Source organism: Cimex lectularius, unplaced genomic scaffold (assembly GCF_000648675.2).
Source record: "Cimex lectularius strain Harlan isolate CLEC.00 unplaced genomic scaffold, Clec_2.1 scaffold166, whole genome shotgun sequence".
Taxonomy (NCBI): domain Eukaryota; kingdom Metazoa; phylum Arthropoda; class Insecta; order Hemiptera; family Cimicidae; genus Cimex; species Cimex lectularius.
The window spans coordinates 35,001-58,657 of NW_019392766.1; the positions used below are offsets into that span (position 1 = coordinate 35,001).

Genomic DNA, 23,657 nt, shown 5'->3' on the forward strand with positions numbered 1-23,657 from the left:
TTTCTAACCTCATGGCAACATAGTATACAGTCAATGTACAGCATTATCTTTCTGTTTATATGTTCAATATTACTTTAAAACTTTCTCCTAGGCGTCATCAGTGAGTTGTAACACCAGGATGACTCCAGAATGGTGACGAAATCCCAATCCTCTCAAATATATTTAAAAAATATATTCCCGATAAACTAGAAGGACGAGGACATCGGTGGAAAAAACTAATGAATTAATCATAAAAACGTGACGATTTCGAAGGGAAACGTTGTTTGCATTTTTTGTTGTATGTAAATTCCATTTTATTACAACTACTTCCTCCACCTATTTATAAACACTTTGTACAATGTGACAAAATGTGAGCAATGCAATATTTATATATAAAGAAAAATAATTCATGCCATATAAAGTTGCGTGACGTCCCCACATCCGGGTATCGCGGAAAAAATTCAAACCACTTTGAATTACTTTTTCATATTACTACTTATTTACTTAAGTCATGAGCTATGCCGGGATTCAAACCTACCACCGTTAGGATGACTCATTCGACATTTTATATATGCTTTCTTAAAAATATACCAATTTTACTTTTCTTTATCATCTCAACAATTTGGGTTTAGGAGACATCATTCTATCATTAAACAGTGCCACAGGGTGGTTGACATCATCACAACTGAATGCGGCGAGGGTGGTTTTCTAGACGAATGGAAACTCGACGAATCCTTCTTCCCCATCCACTATCCCTAATCGGGTGTTCGCAAGGCATGATCCTAGGACACATTCTCAAATCAGTATACACTTCGGACATCCATATAAATCCCAGAATAGTACTTCTCACTTACGTAAACAATTCTTTATCTTTTCAGCAAACTAAAACCGTTCTAAAAGTCTTTAGGACCATCTAACCCGTTTGGCAGAAAGAGTCAAGAAATTCCCAGAAAATACCATAAGTTCGCCCCCAATTTACTTTAACTTTGTCTCTCTTCAACTTACTTTGCAGGACTTTCTTACAACACCGACACCGTCCATAACCGAGGACAATTTAAAATCAGATCAAACTTTTACTATAAAACGCCTCATTGTCACTAGTACAATCATTTGTATGTACTTCTAAAAAATACAGAGGCTCCAGTCCAAAATCCTTAGAACATTCCTAGAACATCCTTGGAATTAGTTCAATCTACCTACATTGTACCCAGCTTTACAAACCACACTGACCTCCTAATCCCATAAATCCTACGAAGTGTTGTTGTTTTTGTATTTACATTTTATCCAATATAAACACTCCATGAACTTATTACAGACAAAAAATTCTTAATTTACAAATAAAATTTTGTCATAGAAAAGACCTAGTTACTTACGATGAAAATTAAAAACTGTCCTTATTTTTTGTTTCAGGACCTACAATAACGGCAGCTGGACGTCTTCTTCTGGATTCCGAAAATTTCGTTTTTAAAAATCACCTAGGTATCAACAAAAGTTTTAAAAATTTTTTTTTTATTCTGTTTTATTACAATCAGTTTCAATTTCTTTTTCAGATGGACGTGAAACGCAAAGGAGTCTGCCGAGACGTGAACGGGCGAGAAGACACGAAGACATCGGTCCAGGGGTTAATGCTCTACATCTACCCTGTAGATCCGAATTTGTTTGATGCAAAGCGACAAATTCGGTTCTAGAGAGGTTTGTGTGGGGCATATACGTTTCCTGCAATGAAAAACAAGAAAACTACTAATCGTTATTTATATAATTGCATTGTCATTAGAAATACTTAAAATGTCATCTTATTATATGTATTTAAAATATTGTTTACTTTATACTTGCCGGATTGTTAATGCTGGAAATAAGTTGTAAAAGGTTTTTTCACTAGTCAATTAAGAAGATAAATGACCGTTAGGTGCATAAATTTGTTTTAAATCTTTGTATCTTTGCACATGAGTGAAGGTCAATTTTGCCTGAATTTCACATTGTATTACCTCAACGCATTATGTAAAATGGAGAAACTATAAAATATTTTCAACAAGAAGTAAAATGATTAAAATGAAATTAAGGAATTGAGTTTATGCAGTTTTTTAAATCATTATTGTGTTTTAATTATAATTATAAATAACATGTTAGTTTATAATATGTACTTTTTTACGAAGGAATTTTTCACTGAATTATCTTACAATCAAATTAAAATTTTGAAGATTCCTGCAGAAACTTTGCACATATTCTAATGTTACATATTTTCTTTTGATATTTAGAAAAAAAAACCTGGCCTTTTAAATATCATTTCTTATATAATTTTTGGATAATGTTCAACCCTTCGGCAAAATAATTAATTTTTTACATCAAAACATAATTTCATCGCTGACTGTACAATGGCCGAAAAAATTAGCATATAGCGTAGTTATTAAATTTAAAAAAATTCTGATAAAATACTATTCCCATATGAAAAAACTTACTATTTACAACTTGAGGTGGACAACTTCACATTTAACTTCATGCTCTGAGGTCTAAACATTTTAATTTTCTGACTTCAAATAGTAAAAATTATGGTACACATGTAACATCTTGTCATATTAATAAAACATGGGGGGGAAGTTCGCCTGGAACGTCAAATTTTAAACTCAAAGTGTAAAAACGGTCACTCTTTACTGTGTAAAAAGCACCATTTTATGTCGGAAATTAATTGTTTGTTTCATAAGTTGTAAGAAATAGTACCATCAATAATAAAAACTTAATCAGGTTGGAAAAAATAAGTTATTATATGTCGTTTTTTGGAAGGAAAAATTATAATCTAAAGAAGTAAAAATTGCAGTTTAAAATGAACGCCCTGTTTCTCAGTAAAAATACATAATTCACTTTTTATTATTCGCCAGAGAGTATGTCTTATAAACTGTAAGAAAGGGCGTTAATGCCTTGTATGTTGGTAAAAAAATATGCTATTCTATGTTGTAAATTATTAGTTTGACTTGTAAATTGTATGCAAGGGCAAATCTAAAGATGTAAAAATTGTAATACATTCACCTTTGTTATGTTAGTAAAAGACCACCATTCCATATTGTTTTTATTGTATTACATAAGGGCAAATTAATGTCTGATGACATTAATCCAATGTCTTTGGACTTGTTACATTTAAAAACGGTAGTTTCTGTAGTTCAATAGCATAAATACAGTTTGTAATAGTGCATATAATTTGAAAAAGTACAATATATTCATTTAACATAACTTAAAATTAACAAAAACACATAAAGTGTTTTCTACACGGGCATATGTTGAACTTACAGTTGAAATTGTGTAGGATACATTTCTCCCCATGTTATATTGATAATTTAGCGAATTATTCTACGTGAAAATTAATTGCTTGCCTAATAAGTTGTGTGCAAGAACGTAGTTCATTTGAAATTCTTAAATTGTAAAACAGTAGTTTCCATAGATTACTGGCATATTATATTGCAATCCTTTTGAAATAGTAAATGTATTATTTTAACATTGTTTCCTATATTTAATTAAACAAAGATTTTATTTAACTCATTATGTGCTTTACAAGAACATATAAAAAGTGTTGTATTCAAGGAGAGGTTTTGAACTTGAAGTTGCAAAGATTGTAGCATACATTCAATATGTTGTTATGTGAACGAAAAGTACATAATTCTACGTGGAAATTAAATGTTTGTCTTTTACGACGTCTGAAAGAGCTAATTTTGAATTTAGAATTGAACAAATTATAGCATACATTCAAGCCCTCGTTATGTTAATAAAAAGTACACATTTCACGTGGAAATTAATTGTCTTATACGTTGTCAGAATGGACTAATTAAACTTAAGTGCAACTCTTGCAGGGTACTTACAATCCCTTGCTCTGAGAAGTTGTCTAAAAGGACAAATTTCGGATTCGAATTTGTAAAAATCATACAATTAATACACTGTTATGTTAACTAAAGGAATACACCTCTCCTCTTTCTGAAATTAATTGTTTTTTTGATAGGAAGTCTGAAAGAGCTATTTTTTACTTTCGAACTTACTTTTAAAACGGTAGTTTCCAGAGTTTAATGGGTTAAATACATTGTATAATATTAACAATATTGATATTAAATGATTAATATTAATGTACATTAATGTTAATAATATTTTGAAATAGTACATTCATCTAACGAAATTACTTATATAATTATTTGTATATTTTTTAACAATAATTATTTTTGTGATTGATTATCAATCAACCTCAATGTTGTAATTGTATACCAATCAGGGATAAGAGGGGTTTTATATAAAATATATAAAATTAAAAATTACTTAAAAACAACTTACAACCAAGAAAAGCACATAAAGTATATTCTATATATACATACATCATACGCATATAAACAAAAATATAAGACAATATTTGTCTGACAGTGAGGAGAACATCTTTTGCTTTGTAATTAAATTTCCCATTAAAAGTACGAAATTGTGTTTATCTGGCCTTCTTTCGTATTTAATGTTAACTAAATGAAAGTAATAATACAATTGCTTTAAGATATTCAACAGAAAAAAAAACACATTTCACCAACTGTTTTAAGAAGTAAGGAAAAAGAGAATTTTAAATCTGAAATAACATTTATCTCTATAATCGATAGATCAAGAATCAAAAATATCTGCTACGTGTGATCATCAATGATGAACTGGTACTAATTACTGACTTATAAAAGTTCAACTTCGTACAAGTATTTCAATACATCCTCACTGTTGGCTCCAAAAAGCAGAGCAGGGGAACCACATGTTCACAAGAACTTGATCAATATTTAACATGTTACAATAATATCTTATAATAAATAATGTAACGATTTACTTATTCACTCTGAGAATCAGGAAGTGTGTGTTGAAAGAAAGAAGAGAGTTAGACAACCTGAAAATGTATAAAAAGTTTATCCCGTTGGACATAAACTTTTGAAAAATTATGTTGTACGCTGTTGTTAAATTAGGCTGATATCTTATTCATTCCACGACGGAAAAAAAATCGCGCTTGAATAAATTCGTTACAACCGCCGTATATCCTTTTCTTAATTTATCTCATGGAAATTAATTTGAATCAGAACATGTATCGGTTAAGGGCTTTCAGCACGCTATCATGTGATATGCAAATTGTTAAACTTCTAGAAGCAAACATAAAAAACGTATTAATGTCAACGACCATTAAGCAAACAAATTGTAAAATAAAATTTAACACCGTACCAATCAAGTCAGGCCTTTCCAGCTTATCCTAAGTTTTCGTTATGTTTACGATAACCCTTCGTAAAAAAGGTTTTCGACCTAGAGACAACTACTAAAAAAAGTATTGACTACTTTTTCCTGTGTACTTTGCATGCTGTCTGTGTAATGTACTTTCAGTTGAGAATTGTCTTGTTTGAACAGAGGGATTTTTTCCCTTGAACGTCTGAGTTTTGTATTCTGCTTCAATAGAAAATATAAATCTTTTATTTATTTACTATGTTTTAGTAAGTTTATATAAACGATTTGTAATAAATAAATTATTGGTTTTAGTATAGCTATTCACATTAAATGATATTGAAATTTGGAAAATTTTACACTATAACCTAGATCATCTTCACTTTGAAAAATTGATATATATTTTGATTGAAGATTGAAGATACTATTCTGGCCTCACCGTTTCACAGGGATTGCCAAATATCAAACAGTATCGGTTTCTTCTACTTGTTTCCCGTTGACAGTACTTTATCATCAAGATTTGGTAGTCATACCTGATGCCTACATGGATGCAGCAAGGACCTGATTTGCCATCGAATTGAGAAAACATGGTGGTAATCTACCCAAACCGCCGTTTCAAAGATTTGCATTATTTCCACGTTTTCTTTCATTTTCAATGTACAAACCTTTCATCGCAAGATCCTTGCATAGTGACAACCATAGATATGTTGATATTACCATGTAATATATTCAAAACATAAATAATATGCTCCGATTGCCCCAATTGTGCTCCGATTTAGAATTAAAACGTTATTGAAGAAAATTTAGCAGCCGAAACTTCAGATATTGACCCTTGAATTTGAGGAGGTGTATACCATTCAATGTGCAGATTTTGAGGGGGTTGTACAAAAAATCCGAAAGTCGTTACTGCAGCCAATCGTATGAAAAAGAATTCACTGTCATATATGTTTGGTTTTATCAGAATTACAGGTGAATCGGCACGAATTTGTAGGAATCGAATATGTCATTTTTGAAAAAATCCACGCAAGGTCACTTAGCAGAACTGCACGTGAAACGTTTAAATTTTCAAACTTTAAATAAAAGTAAAAAATCGGTTTATCAAATCAATTCTAAGAATGTGGAATGAATCGATGTTTTAAAACATCGATGTAGACGTACTGGTCCATGATACCATCGATTATATGTTCATTACCATATCCTCTCTAGCCCATGCAGCCCCAAACAAGAACCGCACCGCCACCATGTTTACCAGTCGATAGTGTATTCTTTAATTTCAGGCGTTCTTCCACCGGACCCTGAGACATTAAATTTGCTTTTGTCGGTGAAAATAACAAAAAAAGTTTTCTCCTGCAATGCATCAGTCTTACTTAAATGCTCTTTAGTAAACTGGACTATTTAATGTTCTTGTTTATATAGTTCTTCTTTCTGGGATTGCGACCGTGCATGTCTGGTTTTTAATTAGTATTACGTACGATTCGAGGTGTAACTGAAATGTTATAATCCTGGTACAGAATACCTGCTATTTCGGGGGTCAATTGTTGGGTTGGCGATCTCTTGTTCGAGAACAGCACACTTTAGGATGGTGTTTAGTTTTTCTGGTCGCCTAAACGCGGTCTTTTTACAACATTATCTTTATAATTTAATTTTACGAGGGTTCGTAACGTCAGAGGTCATATAAGCCCTCAAGGTGGCGGTGTTTTTGAAAAAAAAAATTGTAAGTATGTCGGCCCTGCATTCGAACCCGGGACCTTTACCTTACATTGATGAGCGCCGTGTGCATTATCTTTATACCGGGAGTTTATGTAATTGCCGAGCGTTGCATATTTCTTCTTTCACGAAATGATTTCCCTTTATTGTACAATCTAACAAATTACTTGCGTAGTGGACCGCTGTATTTCCTTATTGAAGGCTAATTTCATACCAACGATTGGTAGAAAAATAACATTGCACAAAGTAAACAAAGAATCAGGCTGTAGACAGTGATGTTTGAAAAATAAAAGTGTTTGTCTTGGTGTACGAAAACTATTTTTTTGATTAGCGTACTCAAATTTATTATAAAAATCAATATAATACAGTATTCATATTTTTAAAAAAAACTCTTTAAATTAAATAATTTATTTGTTAATGTTCAAAAGTCTTTGAATAGTGTATTAAGATTTACAAAAATAATGATTTTATGTCCAATGAATTTATAATAAAACATTTGGAGCACATATTTTAGGCAAACCAGTGTGTTCAGATAATTTTTTTAAAATCGATTTCGTTTATTTAACAATTATTTTTTAAATATTATTTTATCCAAGTGCGTACAATTACATGAAATATTAATAAAATATTTAATTTATTAGAGTTAACAAGCGGTGGAATAGTTGCCAGTCTGATCCACAGGGTCGCAACAAGGTTGTATTTGGTGGCGCTCTGTTGGCCAGTCCGTGGACTATTTGGATTTTCACCATCTTTAAAAATATGTTATTTCTATTTCTTCTCTATTATTTCTAAACATAATGTCAGAGATTGATAGATCAAAGAATACAATTTAGAATTTTTCAGAGGCTTCATTTTTTAAAAATAAATGTGTGGTGATTAGTGACCGTTAATCGATATTTATTTAGAAATCGTGAGATGCGGTCTGGTGAGATGTAGGTTTCAGAAAAACATTTTCTTTATCGTGCACTTCGACACGACACGCTAGAATGGCACAATTACACAGAAGACAAACACTTTGAGCCCTGAAGATGACCTCAATAAAGATCGAAACGTTGGCACGATAAAGAAAATGTTTTTCTGAAACCTACATCACACCAGACCGCATCTCACGATTTCTAAATAAATTTTTTAATAAATTCCATGGTGATTCAGAAGAACTTTCGAAGGAAACAGTGACTTTTTATTGAAATAGCAATTTCGTATCGATTTAAACATAATGCGATATGATTTTATATCTTAAATATTATCTACGTGAATAATTATCTAAAGATGAAATTAACTTTAACTAGTCACGTTTTTAGTTATATACTTAATTTATCCTTAATGCGGGTAAGAAGGTATGAACTTATTGAAGCTTATTTTTTGTAATTAGTTTTTTAGTTTACCGTATATTACAACTATCTTTAATTAGGTAAAAGTTACAATGATAAATTACGTATAACTAAAAACAAGAATTAAGAAAGCACCCCTTCGGCCGTACACTAATGACACTACAATGATATCTATTTAATTAAAACTAGTGTCACTATCACTGTCATGTCATTAGATAAGATATCCAGCGGACGTCAACTTTTTAGTTGGCGAAGAGAGTTTGAAGGAATTCATTGGAATGAAAGTTTCAGAATTTGAGGATTTATAGTGGTTGGGACGAATTTAAGAAACTTGCGATTCGGATTACATCTCAAACAAAAAGAATATTTAAGTCTGTCTAGTTTCGTCGTATACATAAAATGAAGCATCGAAGTTTTTTAAGGGATAGACAGTTTTAAATTCGGTCGGATATTGGAATGTTTGGCTGAACTTAACAATTCCAGCTTCCAGAAGTCCATATCTACTTAAATAAGTTGTTTAAAGCAGCTTTTTATTTAAGATAGGTAAGCCAAAACGTTTATCAAGTCGTGAAAGACCCTGTATGGTGACATCTTATTGACATTTTAGTGGGGATTAATACGTTATACGTTTGTCCATAGTACACATGTAGTCAGCAGTTGGGTGAGGGTTATTATGCTGAAGTATCTGTTTACAGTGTTAGATGTATCGACTACTTTTTAAATATTCAACCATATCAATATCAAAAACATAATGTTACAGCCCTTGGCAATATTGGAACTGAGTTGGTCTCCAAAGAAATGTCAAATCAACTATTAAAACTTAATTGTCTGAATTGTAGACATAATTAAGATTGCTTTACCTTGTTGATGGGCATAACAGATGAAATCGTTTTTTCACCAAGACCATACCGAGATCCAGATTTTTTCAGATTATTGGCATAAACTGGGCCTCGGAGCGTTTGGCGATTTTATTGCACAAATGTACAACTAAAAATCAACCTGGAGGAAATATGAACGATGATTATGGAGATGATAAGATAGGCGGAATGAATGAAAGTTCAACAAAAAAAATTAATTATCTTAAAATAAATAAAAAAATAATAGAAACCATTATTTTTCGAGATCATTTTCTTTGTGTTTAAATGTTTTACCTAATTTCATTTTCGGCATTTCTAATTGATTGGGTTTTTTAACCCAATTGTTTTTTAACCTGCTGAGATGTAAATGATTCCTTCTCGTATTTCAGTTGAAACAATCAAAATAATTCCGTATAATCTTCTATTTGACAGAACGGTTTACGTATTGACCCAGCCAAAACGTGTAGAAACTGATAATGTCTGTGCCACCCTGCTTATAACCCTGACGACGCCCCACCAGGATGTAAAAAAGATCAAAACGGGTCAAAAGATCCAACGAAAAGTTACCATGATATATTATTTTTAACAGATAAAATTCAAGTTCTATTTTTTTAACAAATAAGTTTTTAAATAAAAGATCTTTACTTAATATCTGGTGTAAATTATATCCTTAGCACGAAAATGTATGTTCAAGAAAAGTGTTTTCACCAAAGTAACAAATAAAATTCTTCTTCTTCTAAATTCGTTCGTTTCGGGCCATTAGGTTACTACCTAAACCATTTATCACAAATACTTTCAGATCAATAGATGAAGCAAAGCTTGGCTGTAATTTTTACATCGAAAACTGAAATATCTTTGGAAAACCTTTCTGGTATAAATACAAAAAATTTTTTAAAGAAAGAAAATAATTAATGTTTTAAAATACATTAACAACAATAAACAATTGTTTTTGTTGTAGAAGGAAAGAAGGGAAGAAGAAGACTATAAGAATTTGGGGCCATCTTCAAGGGATACATACATACATACATGTCACTTTTTTAGTTGTACGTACGATAAAAAAGAAAAAAAAGGAAAACATTAAATATCACATAAGGATTGGCATAGAAACTAATGCGATCAAGAGCTCGGCCGATAGGTGGCCCTCTCAGGATCCGCCTCGAAGAAGAAACTCACCGACTATGAATAAGCCATACTAGGTTGACACAATGTCAGTTACTTTTGGTCCAAAGCCCGTACATATGCCTGATATGAAGAGAAAGGTTGTTTGATTTTAAAAAAAGTATCAACGTAAAACTTTTTACTGCTTAATCATTTTTCTTTTGCATTCCAAAATATTTTTATATTGTTAATTTTTCGTGAATATTTAGCTAAAAATAACAAGAAAATTTGACGTTTCTGATCATTTCGGTCTGCATATCATCGCTGCTTTTAACCCTTAGACGCTAAACAGAAATCTCACAAGAAAATTTATAATTTAATATTAGAAAATAAAATATACAGATGTAAATGAGAAAAAATTCTATTTATGTTTTCATTCTTTTCAGAAATTGTGTGACACATATGAATGTATTAACATTCACTGTATCACTGTCGTACATACACATGTACATTTTAAAAATATTGGTTGTAAAAAAAAATTCACAACTTAGATTTATTTAAAAATTATCACATGTATTGTTTGAAAAAACATATTTAATTTATTTTTAACAAGCACGAAATCATGATAGTGTAAAATTATTTTTTTTATCCGCATATTTGGAACTTCGCCATATGTTTTACACTTTTAAAATTTCCGACTTCATGTTCTGGTGAATGAAATGCACAAATATTATGTAAGACGTAGGTGAATAAAGTTTATCCACCGTTTCCCATGCCCTATCCTGCAAACATTAATCGAAATCACGTGTCATGAAAGCTTTCGCCCGTGGACAAGGGGACGGGAATTTCAGAAGACCATTTGTAAGTAGAATCAATTTACCGATGCGGCTATACACGGAAAACGGTAGACCCATCACGGATCGTGATGGAGTTTTGCTTTTGAACATAGCGGGAAAGCCTTTAGGGAAGGTTGACGTGCATGGTTTTATTTTCCTCGACCAGCGCGGACGACCTTTGACGGACGCGGCGAACCGGAAGCCCAACGACATCGATTTCGATCCGAGCACGAAGCCGCAGTACTCATCGAGCGAATTGGACCTGCGATGCTGCTCCGAAGTGCTTTTCGACGTCACCGGCTACCCCTTGACGGATCTGCAAGGAAGACCTTTGGTGAACCGGGACGGCACCTGCCAATTGGTCTTCGGCCCACGAGGAGAGCCTACATCCGATGTTTTTGGAGGTCCCTTGTTGGATAAAATGGGCAGAGATATTATGAAGGATGAAAGGCCGTTGACGGATACCCACGGCCGGCCGTTGCACGTTTACGACCAGTTGCGCCGACCTTTGACAGACTTGTCCGGATACCCACTTGTTGAAATTTCTGGCGTAAAGCTGCTAGTTTTGGATACGAATGGAATACCGTGTAAGATCATCACCGGCGGAGAGATTTGCGACGCAAGAGGGCTGATGAAGTACCACTCGGACTTTGACTTGTCTAGAGAAGGGCCGCCGAAGTGTAAAGAGCAAATCAAAACGTACTCCGGTAAGATCGCTGTCGCGTTCGATAAAAACGGGCATCCACTGACAGACATGAACGGATTCCCTCTGCGATTCGCCACTGGAGAGCCGATGATAAGCTACAAACACGGCTGGTTAGATTGGAGAGGAGAAAGAGCTACTTTGATCAGGCGTGACGTTTTCATCCGTTACACGCTTAAAGGATTCAAAAATAAAAGCGGTGTCCCCATCAGGCTGTTCGATCGTAAAGGGAGACCACTGACGGATTTCCACGGGGCTCCTCAAAACCACGCTTCCGGTCTCGTACTTCTCAAATTTGACGAGGAAGGCGATCCTATATCCGACTGGATGGGTAGGCCGGTATTCGACGGACAGGGTTACACGGAGGACAACGAATTTTTTAGACCCTGCAGAACGATTAAGTCACAAGAAACTCTCCAAAAGTTATTTTCACTGGCGAAAAAACCCGTACAGTATTTCGATAAGTTTGGCCTCCCGCTGACTAATCGATTCGGGATTCCGTTAGTGAGTTCGAGGGATGAAGTAATGGTTCGAATCGATTCGAGTGGAAAGGCCCTTCACGACGCAGAAGGCGGCCCGGTGTTCGATATTCTAGGGTTGCCGATAGTCCTCAATGTCGACGATCCTCTTCTCGGGCCGCAGAATCTTCCCATCCGGCTTTATAATTCGTCTGGGCGTCCGCTTACCGACAACTCGGGTAAGATTCTGAAAAATATAAAAGGTGTTCATTTAGTCGCGATCGGCGATAACGGCCAGGTGGAATCCGAACAAAGAGGTGGTATGCTTTACGACAGAAAAATGAGACCGATGACTTTCGGAACGGAGTTCAACGCGGCGCAAACGTCTTTCGTCGAAGAAAAAATAGATTTAGTCGCAAAAATTGATGGAGAACCTCTTCATTTGTTCAATAGGGCTGGATATCCTTTGACCGACTCGAACGGAATGGTTCTTTTTGATTGTCGAGGACGTGCACTAATAAAATGCCCCGATCAAGGTTTTATAACGACAGCAGATGACGAATCAGTGTACGATGTGAATGGTAGCAAGTGTTTAAGAACGATAAACGAAATTACCAAAAAGAGTAGGGCTGTATACGATAAAAATAGTCGCCCGCTCATTGACCAAAGAGGAAACATTTTGCAAAACCGAAGGGGAAAAGACCTACTCATTTATAAACAGGGACGACCCCACGAAGTTTTATACGGGGGCAGATGTTACGATTCGCGAAATTTTCCGTTGGACGATCCCCGCGCAGATATATCTATCGTGCCGACGTGGGAGACACACATAATCGGGAATGGAACACAGTTGTACGACTGTTGCGATCTACCGCTGACCGACACCTTCGGAGTCGTTTTGTACACTTCAGCCGGTATCCCGCTCATCCAAGTCGACTCACAGGGGAAAGCTAAAAGCGACCACGCCGGGCGACCAGTGTTTGACAAACGGGGTATTCCTATAACCAGAACGTCCGGCTATTGGAAAGATCAAAAAGGCAAGTCTTTGCGCCTTTACGACCAAGACGGTTTGCCGCTGACAGACATAAACGGCAAAGAACTCAGGGACATCGGGTTCCGCAGTCTCATTCGGCAGGACGAACTAGGCCGCCCAGCGTTCGACGTAAACAACTCCTTGGTGAACGACGTAAAAGGGCGCTGTCTCACTTCCTCGGATTTTAATCCCACATACTCCCCGCCGATAAAGGTAATAACGCTGTCGGAGAAAGGAGGAGGAGGGCTTAAACTTTTCGACATGGACGGAAGGCCTCTTACAGACGAATCTGGTACAATACTAGTCACATCCAAAGGACGGCCTTTGTTAGAAACGAAAAAAGGATTAAACCAGCTGGTCGATATTTATGGAAGAAGAGTCTACGACTGTTTCTGGAGACCTCTGGGTTGTACGAAAGATAAACAGATGTTGACGATCTTCGACAGGCCTTTGCTCATTTACAATAAAAACGGTGAACCACTTACCGATGATTACGGCGTCACACTCATCGTCAACGGGAATTTACCTACGATTATATTCGATGAGTACGGTCGTCCCGATCTGGCTTCGAACGGTTCTGCTCTATTCGACGCGAGTGGGAACGAGCTGAAATCGTACAAAGCCTTCTTCGAGCCAAGGATTCACATGAGCGACGCCTCTTTGGAGTCTATCGCTGGGCATTCGAGACAACTGTTCGACGATCAAGGCAAACCCCTGACGGACGAATGTGGCACGTTGATCTCTTACCAGGGCTACCCGGTCTCTTCGAAATTCTGCTACATCAACGCGACCGCGGATAAAAACCAAAGCGGCAAGTCTCCAAACAAATCGAAATGCAGGCAGTAACGTAGGCGACGCGCAGGTTTTCCCGTGGGATTCGATAAGTCAACGGGTAGAAATTCGCGTAAAGAAACACATGCAGGGGAAACTTCGACCATGCCCTACTGTCACTGCAGCTATTCTCCTGTCAATATTCGCCATCATTAATAACGCTACACTTTGGCTCTAGCGTCTGTGACATCCAGGAAAAGCCTTCCGTCCTTTCAAGCTTGCTCCCTTTTCCCTTTCTATTCATTACATCTGTTCTTTGCTCCCTTTTCAAAGATTTCGAAGTTTAGTCTGTGCTCTCCTAAAGAATTATTTGTGGTTCGTCACTTGAAGTCATGAAAAACTTGAAAAAAAGAAACATCATACTGTATTAATTCAAATAAAATAGTCGGTGAAAAAGATGTTTTATTTTTAAAATTGTTAAAAATACAACCAATTATAATATGTTAAATGCTTTCATATGGCAAGGCGTTTTACAAAAATTCAATCATAACACTATTTAAAATAAAATAGAAAAAAATAAATTATCGTTTACACATACAGAAACAAATGTATGCATTTGTCATAGTCGTCAAACAGTAAAAAATTTAAATTTCTCACAGCATATAACACAAAATGACTTCATGACAATAAATTAACATTTTTAATCAATTAATGTATCCCTTTGACGTATTCGCTTGGTGTACAAGGTTATTTTTCTTCTCTCGTATCCCCACAGAGGGGATGGCTAAATAAAGCGATTTGTCTCCTTGATAATAACGACAAATTCCATCATTGTTAGTACGTAGTATTAATACTTTTAACAGGGGGGAGAAAGATAAATTTCCCCTTGAAAGAAATTCCACAGTTACAGATACATTATAAAGTATTATCTTTTCCCCTATAAAACATCAAATGAGATAAATAATTAGCACAAAGTAAAAATATTGTTCTGCTTCAGGATTTTATGTTCTACATCATTCAATCAATGAGGACTCTTAAAAGGAGAGGCTGTAGAACTCTTTTCCTATTCGGATTCGTTTTAACACCATTAAATACGAGTTTTTATCGTATAAAAATTCCATTTTTGGGCTCGAACGCCTGGAGTAATTTTTCGCCCAATGTTCGGAGTTTCACTTAAAAATTCAAAACTCCTCTCAATTGAATGAAGTGAATCAATATTCCGTTGGGAAAAACAATATTTTAAGCCATCATAAATGAGATGAAGATAAATGAACCAAAATTCCTAAAACATTTATTTTTTACCTTCAGTTTTAATGGATGTCCAGACGTAAGGTTTTCAGCATTAGGCATAGTATATGAGGCACTCCTGCAAAGTTTTATTTAGAGTGATGTTCTGTTTTAATTGTTTTTAAATTCCGGGCCGCTGGATTCGAACTCGGGACCATTATAGTGATGAGCGCCATGTCAACGCTTTAACAGTTGCGGGCACGCCCCTGTTGCAGTTATCATTTTTGTGATTTACAAAAATATAATGTAGGCGGCCGTCATTCGGTCGCAAATTTCAATATCTGCGATACTCAGGCATGTCTACCAAATACAATTTTGACTTGGTTACCATGCGGCTTAGCAAAGTAGGGTAAAGGGCGTCGGTGGCCCCAACGGTTTACGCGTTGATACGGCGCTCAGCACTGTAAGATAAAAGTTCCGGGTTCGAATCCAGCGGCCCTGCGTTCGAACCCAACATATTTCCAAATGGGCTTTTGTTCAAAAACAATTTTTTTCAGTTTTACCAACTGACCAACCATGCGGCTTAGTAAAGTAGGTTAAACAGCTTGAATAGCTTGAGAAAAATCAAAGTTTAATATTCGTTTTTTGCACCCACAAAATTCTAGAATCGGGAAAATCCAAAATTATTTTTCCTTAACATTTTTGCCTAGAATTTATTTGCTTTCGATATTAGTCGAAAATCATGATAATGGCCATAACTTTGGAACTACATAAAAAATTTACTATTGTTATTGTGATAAAACTTTACAATATAAAGTTTTTGAAAAGGGCATTACACAAATCCAAATTTTTTTCCCTAGACAAAAAATTGGTTAATTTACGGAAAGCGTGTTTTGGTTTTTGCAATTTTTCCTATTTCCAATTTCATGTAAGGCAAATCTACATAAGAAAAAACCGAATCAAATAAAATAATCTTGAAATAAATAGACAACAAAGCAGAACCCCTATTTGAAAAACTGAAAAATATCCATTGGCACACATACTGCATGTCCAATATTTTCCGACCAGGTACCACAAAAAGAAGTAAAATTTAAGCCTCCCTTTGTTAGTTGTTTACTGTAAGAACGAGAAAGATTGCTGTGTAAGTTATTTTAAAAATGGAATTGAAATGATTTTTTTTATCTATAAAAAATATTACTTGTTGAAAATAATAAAGAAAAAGGAAAAATCGTGCCTTTTGTGGCGTATTTCTTGTTGTTTATCTCTTTGAGGTCGCCAATGCATTCGGGAATCGCGGAAGGGGCTGATAAGTTGATAAGGGTGAATTGTGCTTTCGTTGGACCCAGGGGGATAGAACGGGACCGGGGCATTGTTCGGCCCGGGACAGGGTGGCGGCTTTTCCCAGGAAGGGGGTGGAAGGAGGGTTGAACGAGAGCGAAGGAGTGGAACGGAACGACGGAGAAAGAGAGATTGAGAGGGTGCTGAAGCGGGAGCGAGAGAGCGATTCCAGAGGGAGGACGGACGGGAACGGCAGGGGGGTTTCTGTGACACATTTCATAGAGATGTAAGGAAGATTAATGGTCCCCATCCCTCGTCGGGCCACCACCCTCCACGGGACCTCCCTTCCATCCCTCCATCCCTCACCCAGTACATCCTTCCACTATGATAATGAACCAGGTGCCGCCTCGGAGGAATCGCGGTACTTCAGTCCTACTTCTGAAAACATTTAATTAACATCCCCGTAACTCTTGTTCTTCTGGCGAAAACTATCGCAGATTTCTTTGAACTATGAAAATGTTGCAGAAACTAAATTAAATTGTAACTCGTCCGAATTTAAAATTAATTTATAAAATTTCGAAAAATCCTCCAGAAATTTTCTTTGAAATATTCAGTTGAGATTTATGAAGTGATGAATGGTCTGTCTATCATCGATTGTCTGGTCTACAGATGCGTGTCGACATTTCGACATGTTCACAGACGAATCTTTGTTTTCTTTTTCTGACAAAATTGTGAAATACGTCGTCAAAACATGTAGAATAGACGGATAAGTAAGTTAGTACTTTAAGATATAAGTAAATGCTGAATAAGTGGTGTGGTCTGTCAATCGTTGAACTCATAGCTGAACCGGTATTCGGTCAGTTATTGGGTCTTTACTCACTGGTTTGTTAAGCTATTCAAACGCGTTTTGCCAATGCGTCATCTTCAGAGAGGAACCGTCTGCAATTTGTCTGAATACTTGCATGCGTATGAGATATAAGACATCGGACAAAGAACGGACAGTCCCATACTGAAGATCGCGCAATGCCGGAACGCGTTAGAGTAGTTTAACAAATCCTCGAATGACGACGGACCCAATGTCGGTACTGCATGAGTACCAAAAGGAAGCTACAATAATTTGTATAACTTCTTGAAGTTTCTCCGATTGAATCTCACTCCAAGGAAAATTACAAAAGTACAAAGCATCCACACTTTGAAGAGAGCGCTTTGGACTTGGAATGACTGATTTTAATTTAAAAAAACAAACTTTTTTTGATGATACTAGGCCTAAAAATATTCGACAAGTCCCAGCGCATTTAAAAAAGGAACGTATATTAACTAATTTAAAAAAAATATTTTTTTGCGGTCTTTCTTCTGCAAATATTTCTAGGATTTAAAAAGAAAATGTATATTACGTAATTCTACAAAAAAACACTATCATTGAGAAAAAGAACAAAAAACATAAAGTTCAAATTCAAATAAAAATGTAAAGAAAATTTTTTGTCACCTTTAATACTGACTATTTCCACCAGTGGCACGAATCATGTCCATTAATCGCTTTTGCCTTCCTTTCAAAATATTTCTGATAAAATCTTTTATCTTCTGAGGAATTCTTTCCCATTCATGAAGGTCTGCCGTTTCAAACTCTTAGAGTGTTAGGACCAGGGTTTCGCCCTCGTACTCGTTGCTTTAGTTGGTCCCAAACCTCTGCGAAGATTCCTCGCATAACAACCAATTCGGTGTGCGTGTCTTAGGAAATACCACGCCATAACATCATTGACCCACCTTGGAATGAGGTTCCTGAGAAACAATACAGCATCGGGCTTACCTTTCTCCTGTGCGTCTCCATATGATTACGACCATCTGAAGATTTGAGGCCAACTCTCACTTCATCTCTAAAGAGAACTCGTCCCCAATTTTCAATATCCAATTTTGTACCTGTGCGAATTGAATCCGGGCCATTTTTTGAGCTGTGGTAAGATGAGGTCCACGAGCCGGGCGCCGGCCGGGCCATGGGGTTATTTTCATTGTGCCTTCTTTTTACAGTACTGGAAGAAAATCGAAACATTCAGAATCGTCTAATTTCTTACCTCATTTCCCTTAATGCTGCTTCGTAGAGCCTGATGACGGATGAATCTATCGTCTCTCTCGTCCTGGCTTTGTAGAAGGAAGCCCTAGTTGTCTGAAGTGCCGAAAAACGCTTTCTATTGTAGAGTGATTTACACTCAGTCTCCTGGCAACTTAGCGCTGACTGTAATAATGTGACCGACCTGACCTTCCTCTAATAATGTTATGACGCTGATACTGGCCATACTCACTGAAACGCCTGACTGGAGCCATTGAAAAAAGTTTGAGAATAAGAATAATCGATTAGGTTTCGTGGTCCGATTGACCAAATAAATTCTTTTCAATTAATTAATCTTTAAGTAAGGTATTGGTTGAGATAAAAAAGTAGTGTCACGAGCGGGATTCGAACCCACGACCTTCGACTAAATACGCCGCTGCTCTACCACTTGAGCTATGGTGGCGTATTCAGCCGAAGGTCGTGGGTTCTAATCCAGCTCGTGACACTGACTTTTTTATCTCAACCAATACCTTACTTAAAAATTAATTGGTTGAATAAGAATGATATAAAATGAAATCAACGAAGGAAAATGAATAACTTAAACTGATCGTTAGGTATAGCAGAATTGAAGGGCGTAATGCGACTTTCTGAGCAAATAGGGTTAATCAATATAAAAGTAAGCAAAGCACTTGTTCCTGTTTATTTTGATTACGATAGCTCCTAATTACCTCTAACTAATGTAGAAAGATAATGGATTTAATTTTAAACTAAATAAATCTAGTAGTGCGTTCGCCTATCAGTTTACATCAGCAGTTTGTATTTTTACCTAGGATAAGAAAAGGACAATCAAGAAAGAAGGTAAACGAACAGTAAAATCAGACTGAAGAGAAGAGGCGGAAGCCCATAGATCGTTTTTAAAGAAAAATTCAGATGTAATAAAATAAAATATAAAAACGTCGGGTCTGAAGCTTATGTAAAATCCCTAAATAAGTAGGTCCAAAACTTTTTCATTTTTATCGGGTTTGTTTTAAGCACCCTTTAACTCATTTAAATACGAATTTTTATACCAAACAAATATATATTTTTCTGCTGGATTCGTCAGAAATTTTAAACGACTCGGCTTATCCACAGGAAGCTTTACAGCACAGAATCTTATATACTGTGCGTAATGGCCTAAACCTCGCCTCTGTAAATAAATTAGCTTTTGTTGATTTCATCTATATTTTTTTCAATTATAATGGCATAAAATCTAATCGTGGTTGACAAACTTTGAAAAATATATATTCCCCAGGGGTTGTAAAAACGTTCAGTTTGAAAAAAAAATGCTCAGGAATTATAAAATTTTAAGTCGAAAAACGGTCTCGACTAGAAAAAAGTAGCACTCGGCGAATCCAGCCACAAGTTGTTAATTTTGTAATTATGATAATAATTCAAAATTAAAGTTTTAAAAATGCTTTTTTGGCCTACTTTGCGGGAATCGTCGGTTGGTTTTTTGGTAACTTTTTGTATATATACCTACCTAATCTCATGTAGCTTCCTACAATCCAAATCATATGATAAATATTATCTATGAAAAACATAAACAATCAAGGCAGAAAAATCATATTTTAAAATCTATGTAATACTTCAATTTTTATTTTTTGGCAAATCTCCGAATAGTGTCTAACATTGTTCGACATATTAACACTAGAAAAGTTTATTGAAATCGGTGATCTTATGTCCGAATCCACCCTTGTAAATATACATGAAAAATCCATCACTAGAGATGACAAATATCTCGAACAATTCTGGTAGTAAAAAACATGTGGATCAGGAAGGACCTCACTACAGCTTCGTCCCAGTGCAGGCCCCAAGAGAAAATCTCACGAAGTCATTTTAGTTCTGATAAAAACCTGTATTGTATTCTTTATCTTGCCTACCAGTACCTTAAGTCATTAGTTGATATCGCGACTGCCTAATTTTCAATTAAAAGCTTAATTAATTTATGATGTTATTTACACTCGGTATTATTTAAATGAGGCCGTAGCATCGCGAGCAACTTATGAGAATTTGGCGGTGTGAGTTGTTTTGCGAGAGACGCTGAGACGCTAATTTTATCAGTGGGTCCGTCTATCCTCGCTGGTTAACGTAAACTTACTAATGGGGGGGGAGGTCAGTGTTGATTTATTTACGATGTTTTTTTACTAATAACTAAAAAACGCAAGAGGTTTTTACGAAATTTTTTGTTAAGAAATCAATTGTTTTAGATAGTTTAAGAATAGTTGAATAGCCAAAATAAGATCGGGTGTAATAAAGTAAGATGGTGAAAGCTTCATGTCGTCCTGTTCCTAAGAAGCGGCCAATGCGTAAATCCACCCTTAATCTCTCCGGACCATCTCAATCCGACAAACGGATAATTACTCACCGGGCCGAAGGCTCTTCTGTTTCTTGCCCGGGTGAAGAACTGTCGGGACTCTATTAGGGAGCAGGGGGGCGGCCGTGCCGACTGGAAGGGGCGGGTGCCGGCGAGAGAGTGTGGATCAGCGGGATCATCAATCAAACCGGTGGGCGAATTCTTGGAAGGCATCCCGGGAGGGAGGCGGAGGGAGAGAAGGAGCGAGAAGCCGCTGGGAAGAGAGGGAGGGAGTTGTTTGTTCGAGGAGGATTTGCCAAAGTATCCCAGGTGCGCCCATGAATACCGAAGCGATGTCCTGAAGAGCCTTATTTTCCTTTAGTTCAGATAAACTAAAAATCATCACAATTCACTGTAACAATTAGCCAAATAATCAATTTTTATTGCTTAATCAAAATCTGAATTAATTTAATCATTATGCCATTATTGTGATGTCATTTTTTCCTTTTAAAAATATTTTATTTCAAGGAATCTATATTTTTTTACCCACTCTGTTTTTCCTCAAGTTAATTTTTCACACATCCACTTATTCACATAAATTAATCAAAAATGAACAAGGATATTTGTGATTTATTCTTATGCTATTAATTTTAATTATATTAACCGATATATTCTTGTTAGTTGGATAGAACACAGAAAATACAAACAAAAAACAAACGAACTCCTACTTAAGAATAGTAAACATGAAGATTACCCATTAACAACACTTTTCTGGTCTTTGCTCATTTATAATCAAGTTGTATTATATTTAACCATGGAACAACATCTTCTTGAACCAGAAGTTCGCAATATTATTGTGAGAATGAGACATCGAGGTCACCGGCAAGTGGATATCTCAGAGGCAGTTGGCGTTTCTCAGAGCTTTGTCTCCCGCACTTTAGCCCGATTCCGAGAGACTGGAAGTGCCGATAGGAGGCCTGGTAGTGGATCTCAATCCATTACGACGCTAAGGGAGGACAGAAATATTACAATTGCTTCAAAAAAAACCTTTTCACAGTGCCCGCCGGTTACGGATCGTTTGTGGGAAGTTGGCTTCACGTCGTATGCCCCCTTTGTGGCGACCTTCAGCAACAGCCCGCCACCAGAAACTCAGGAGAATATGAGCGAGCGCCTAGAAGGGAACGCTGAGGCAGTAACACCCTTCCGTATGCGGAGGTGCGTCAGCTCTCATCTTGAGAATCAAAACGTCCGATAAGGCCGAATAGGCTAGGTGCAGACGTTAAAGTTCATCATTGTCCTTTTTAGGACGACCGAGTATACGGGAAGCATTGATGAGTCGCGTTTCTGTCTGTATAGTGATAGCAAGCGGCGAAGAATCTACCGAGAACAGGGGATGCTAACCATGCCCCAGTTCTTCCTCCCTTCAGTGCAGTTTGGAGGAGGCGGAGTAAGGTCTGGACTAGGATTCACACTGGAGAACGAACTGGACTCAATAAGGTTGACCTCCACCATTCTTTATGCCTAAGAAATCACCGAGGAATACATCCCTCAAATCAGGGATCTCATTTGGATTTTCGACTTCTGGATGACAATGCCAGACCTTATAGTGGCACAATTGTTCGTAAATATTTAGAAAATCTGGGAATTTCCCATCTGCGCCTTCTCCCATTGTCTCCTGAACTCTGGGATGCGTTGCAGAGAAAGCTTTTCGTTCACCATCCGCAGCCAGTAGACCTGCAACAACTGAAAGTAGCATTGCAACATCTATGAAATGAAATTCCTTATGAAATTAGTGTCAACCTTATTCTGCCTACCAGGTGAGCCAGAGGTTTTAGTTAACAAAAGACATTGTACACGAATTGTTCACATAACAATTGTTTACAAAAATTATTGCGTCCAATAAACAAACTTATGGAATTAAAACGTTTTATTTTGTTATTTTTCGAAATCCCTTAATTGAATTTTCTTTTAGTAAAAAACATAATAATTTCTAATATATTTTAATGCCATTTATAATAAAAATAAAATAAAAATGCTAGGGAAAGTAAATACTACAAAATTGTCAATACCCCTATCCATTTTTGACATTCAACAGGTCATCAAAAACCAACTATGTCGAGAAAACACATATTCAAGATGGCGAAATGCCATCTGAACGACATACACAGCGAGGACAAGCGTTTAGAAGGATCAGATTTCACAATCCCAATTTGGATATTTTATATATGTCATTTATTTTTTTTTTAATGTATTGTCAATAGTATAAAAATCTTCAAAAGCTTATGTCAACGTTTTCCGCACCCTAGGGTCTTTGTTGTTTTTTCTTCCCATGGGTCAGCTCCGGCATTAGAAACGCCATATTTGGATGTGAACGCCATCCAAAATCACAGAACATCCTATAACAACATCCTATAAAGGAAAAGAAAATATCATGAGAAAATCACAAATAATTATATTTATTTGGCATACAGGTGGCCCCAAAGCCAGTGAAGGAACCTGTGCAAGTGCAAAATATCAACAATAAATTTCCTTAGGGAAGTACTCGTCGGGCTTTCAAACTGGAATCAATGCTTGCATCATAGAAAATCTTAAAAGAGGAAGTCCATAAGTTAGAAATTATTAAACTACTTCTTCTCCTCATTAGTTTTATACTCAGTTAACAATATAATATGGTAATTCCCGATCTTTAGGGACTTCCTATAGTCGATCGCTGTTTTGGTCTGTCAGACGCGTTTCCCCATCTACAGTGCTACAGTTCATCAAAAAAGCTGAGAAAATTCAGGTTTTGACTGCAATATACC

General features: G+C 36.1%; 1 protein-coding gene and 1 long non-coding RNA gene across 2 annotated transcripts in view; both read left to right on the top strand.

Annotated features, from left to right (window-relative positions):
• LOC112127122 overlaps positions 1–4,770 on the top strand; it is a 30,764-nt gene extending 25,994 nt beyond the window's left edge. Inside the window, exons 3-4 of the long non-coding RNA XR_002910402.1 lie at positions 1,390–1,458; positions 1,530–4,770. This is a non-coding gene — a long non-coding RNA (uncharacterized LOC112127122). The remainder of the gene's footprint in view (positions 1–1,389; positions 1,459–1,529) is intronic.
• Positions 4,771–10,761: 5,991 nt separating this feature from the next.
• Positions 10,762–14,421, top strand: LOC112127124. The gene has a single exon (XM_024227512.1). The coding sequence runs from the start codon at positions 10,985–10,987 to the stop codon at positions 14,048–14,050; it is 3,066 nt and encodes a 1,021-aa protein (XP_024083280.1). The 5' UTR covers positions 10,762–10,984; the 3' UTR covers positions 14,051–14,421.
• Positions 14,422–23,657: the final 9,236 nt, after the last annotated feature.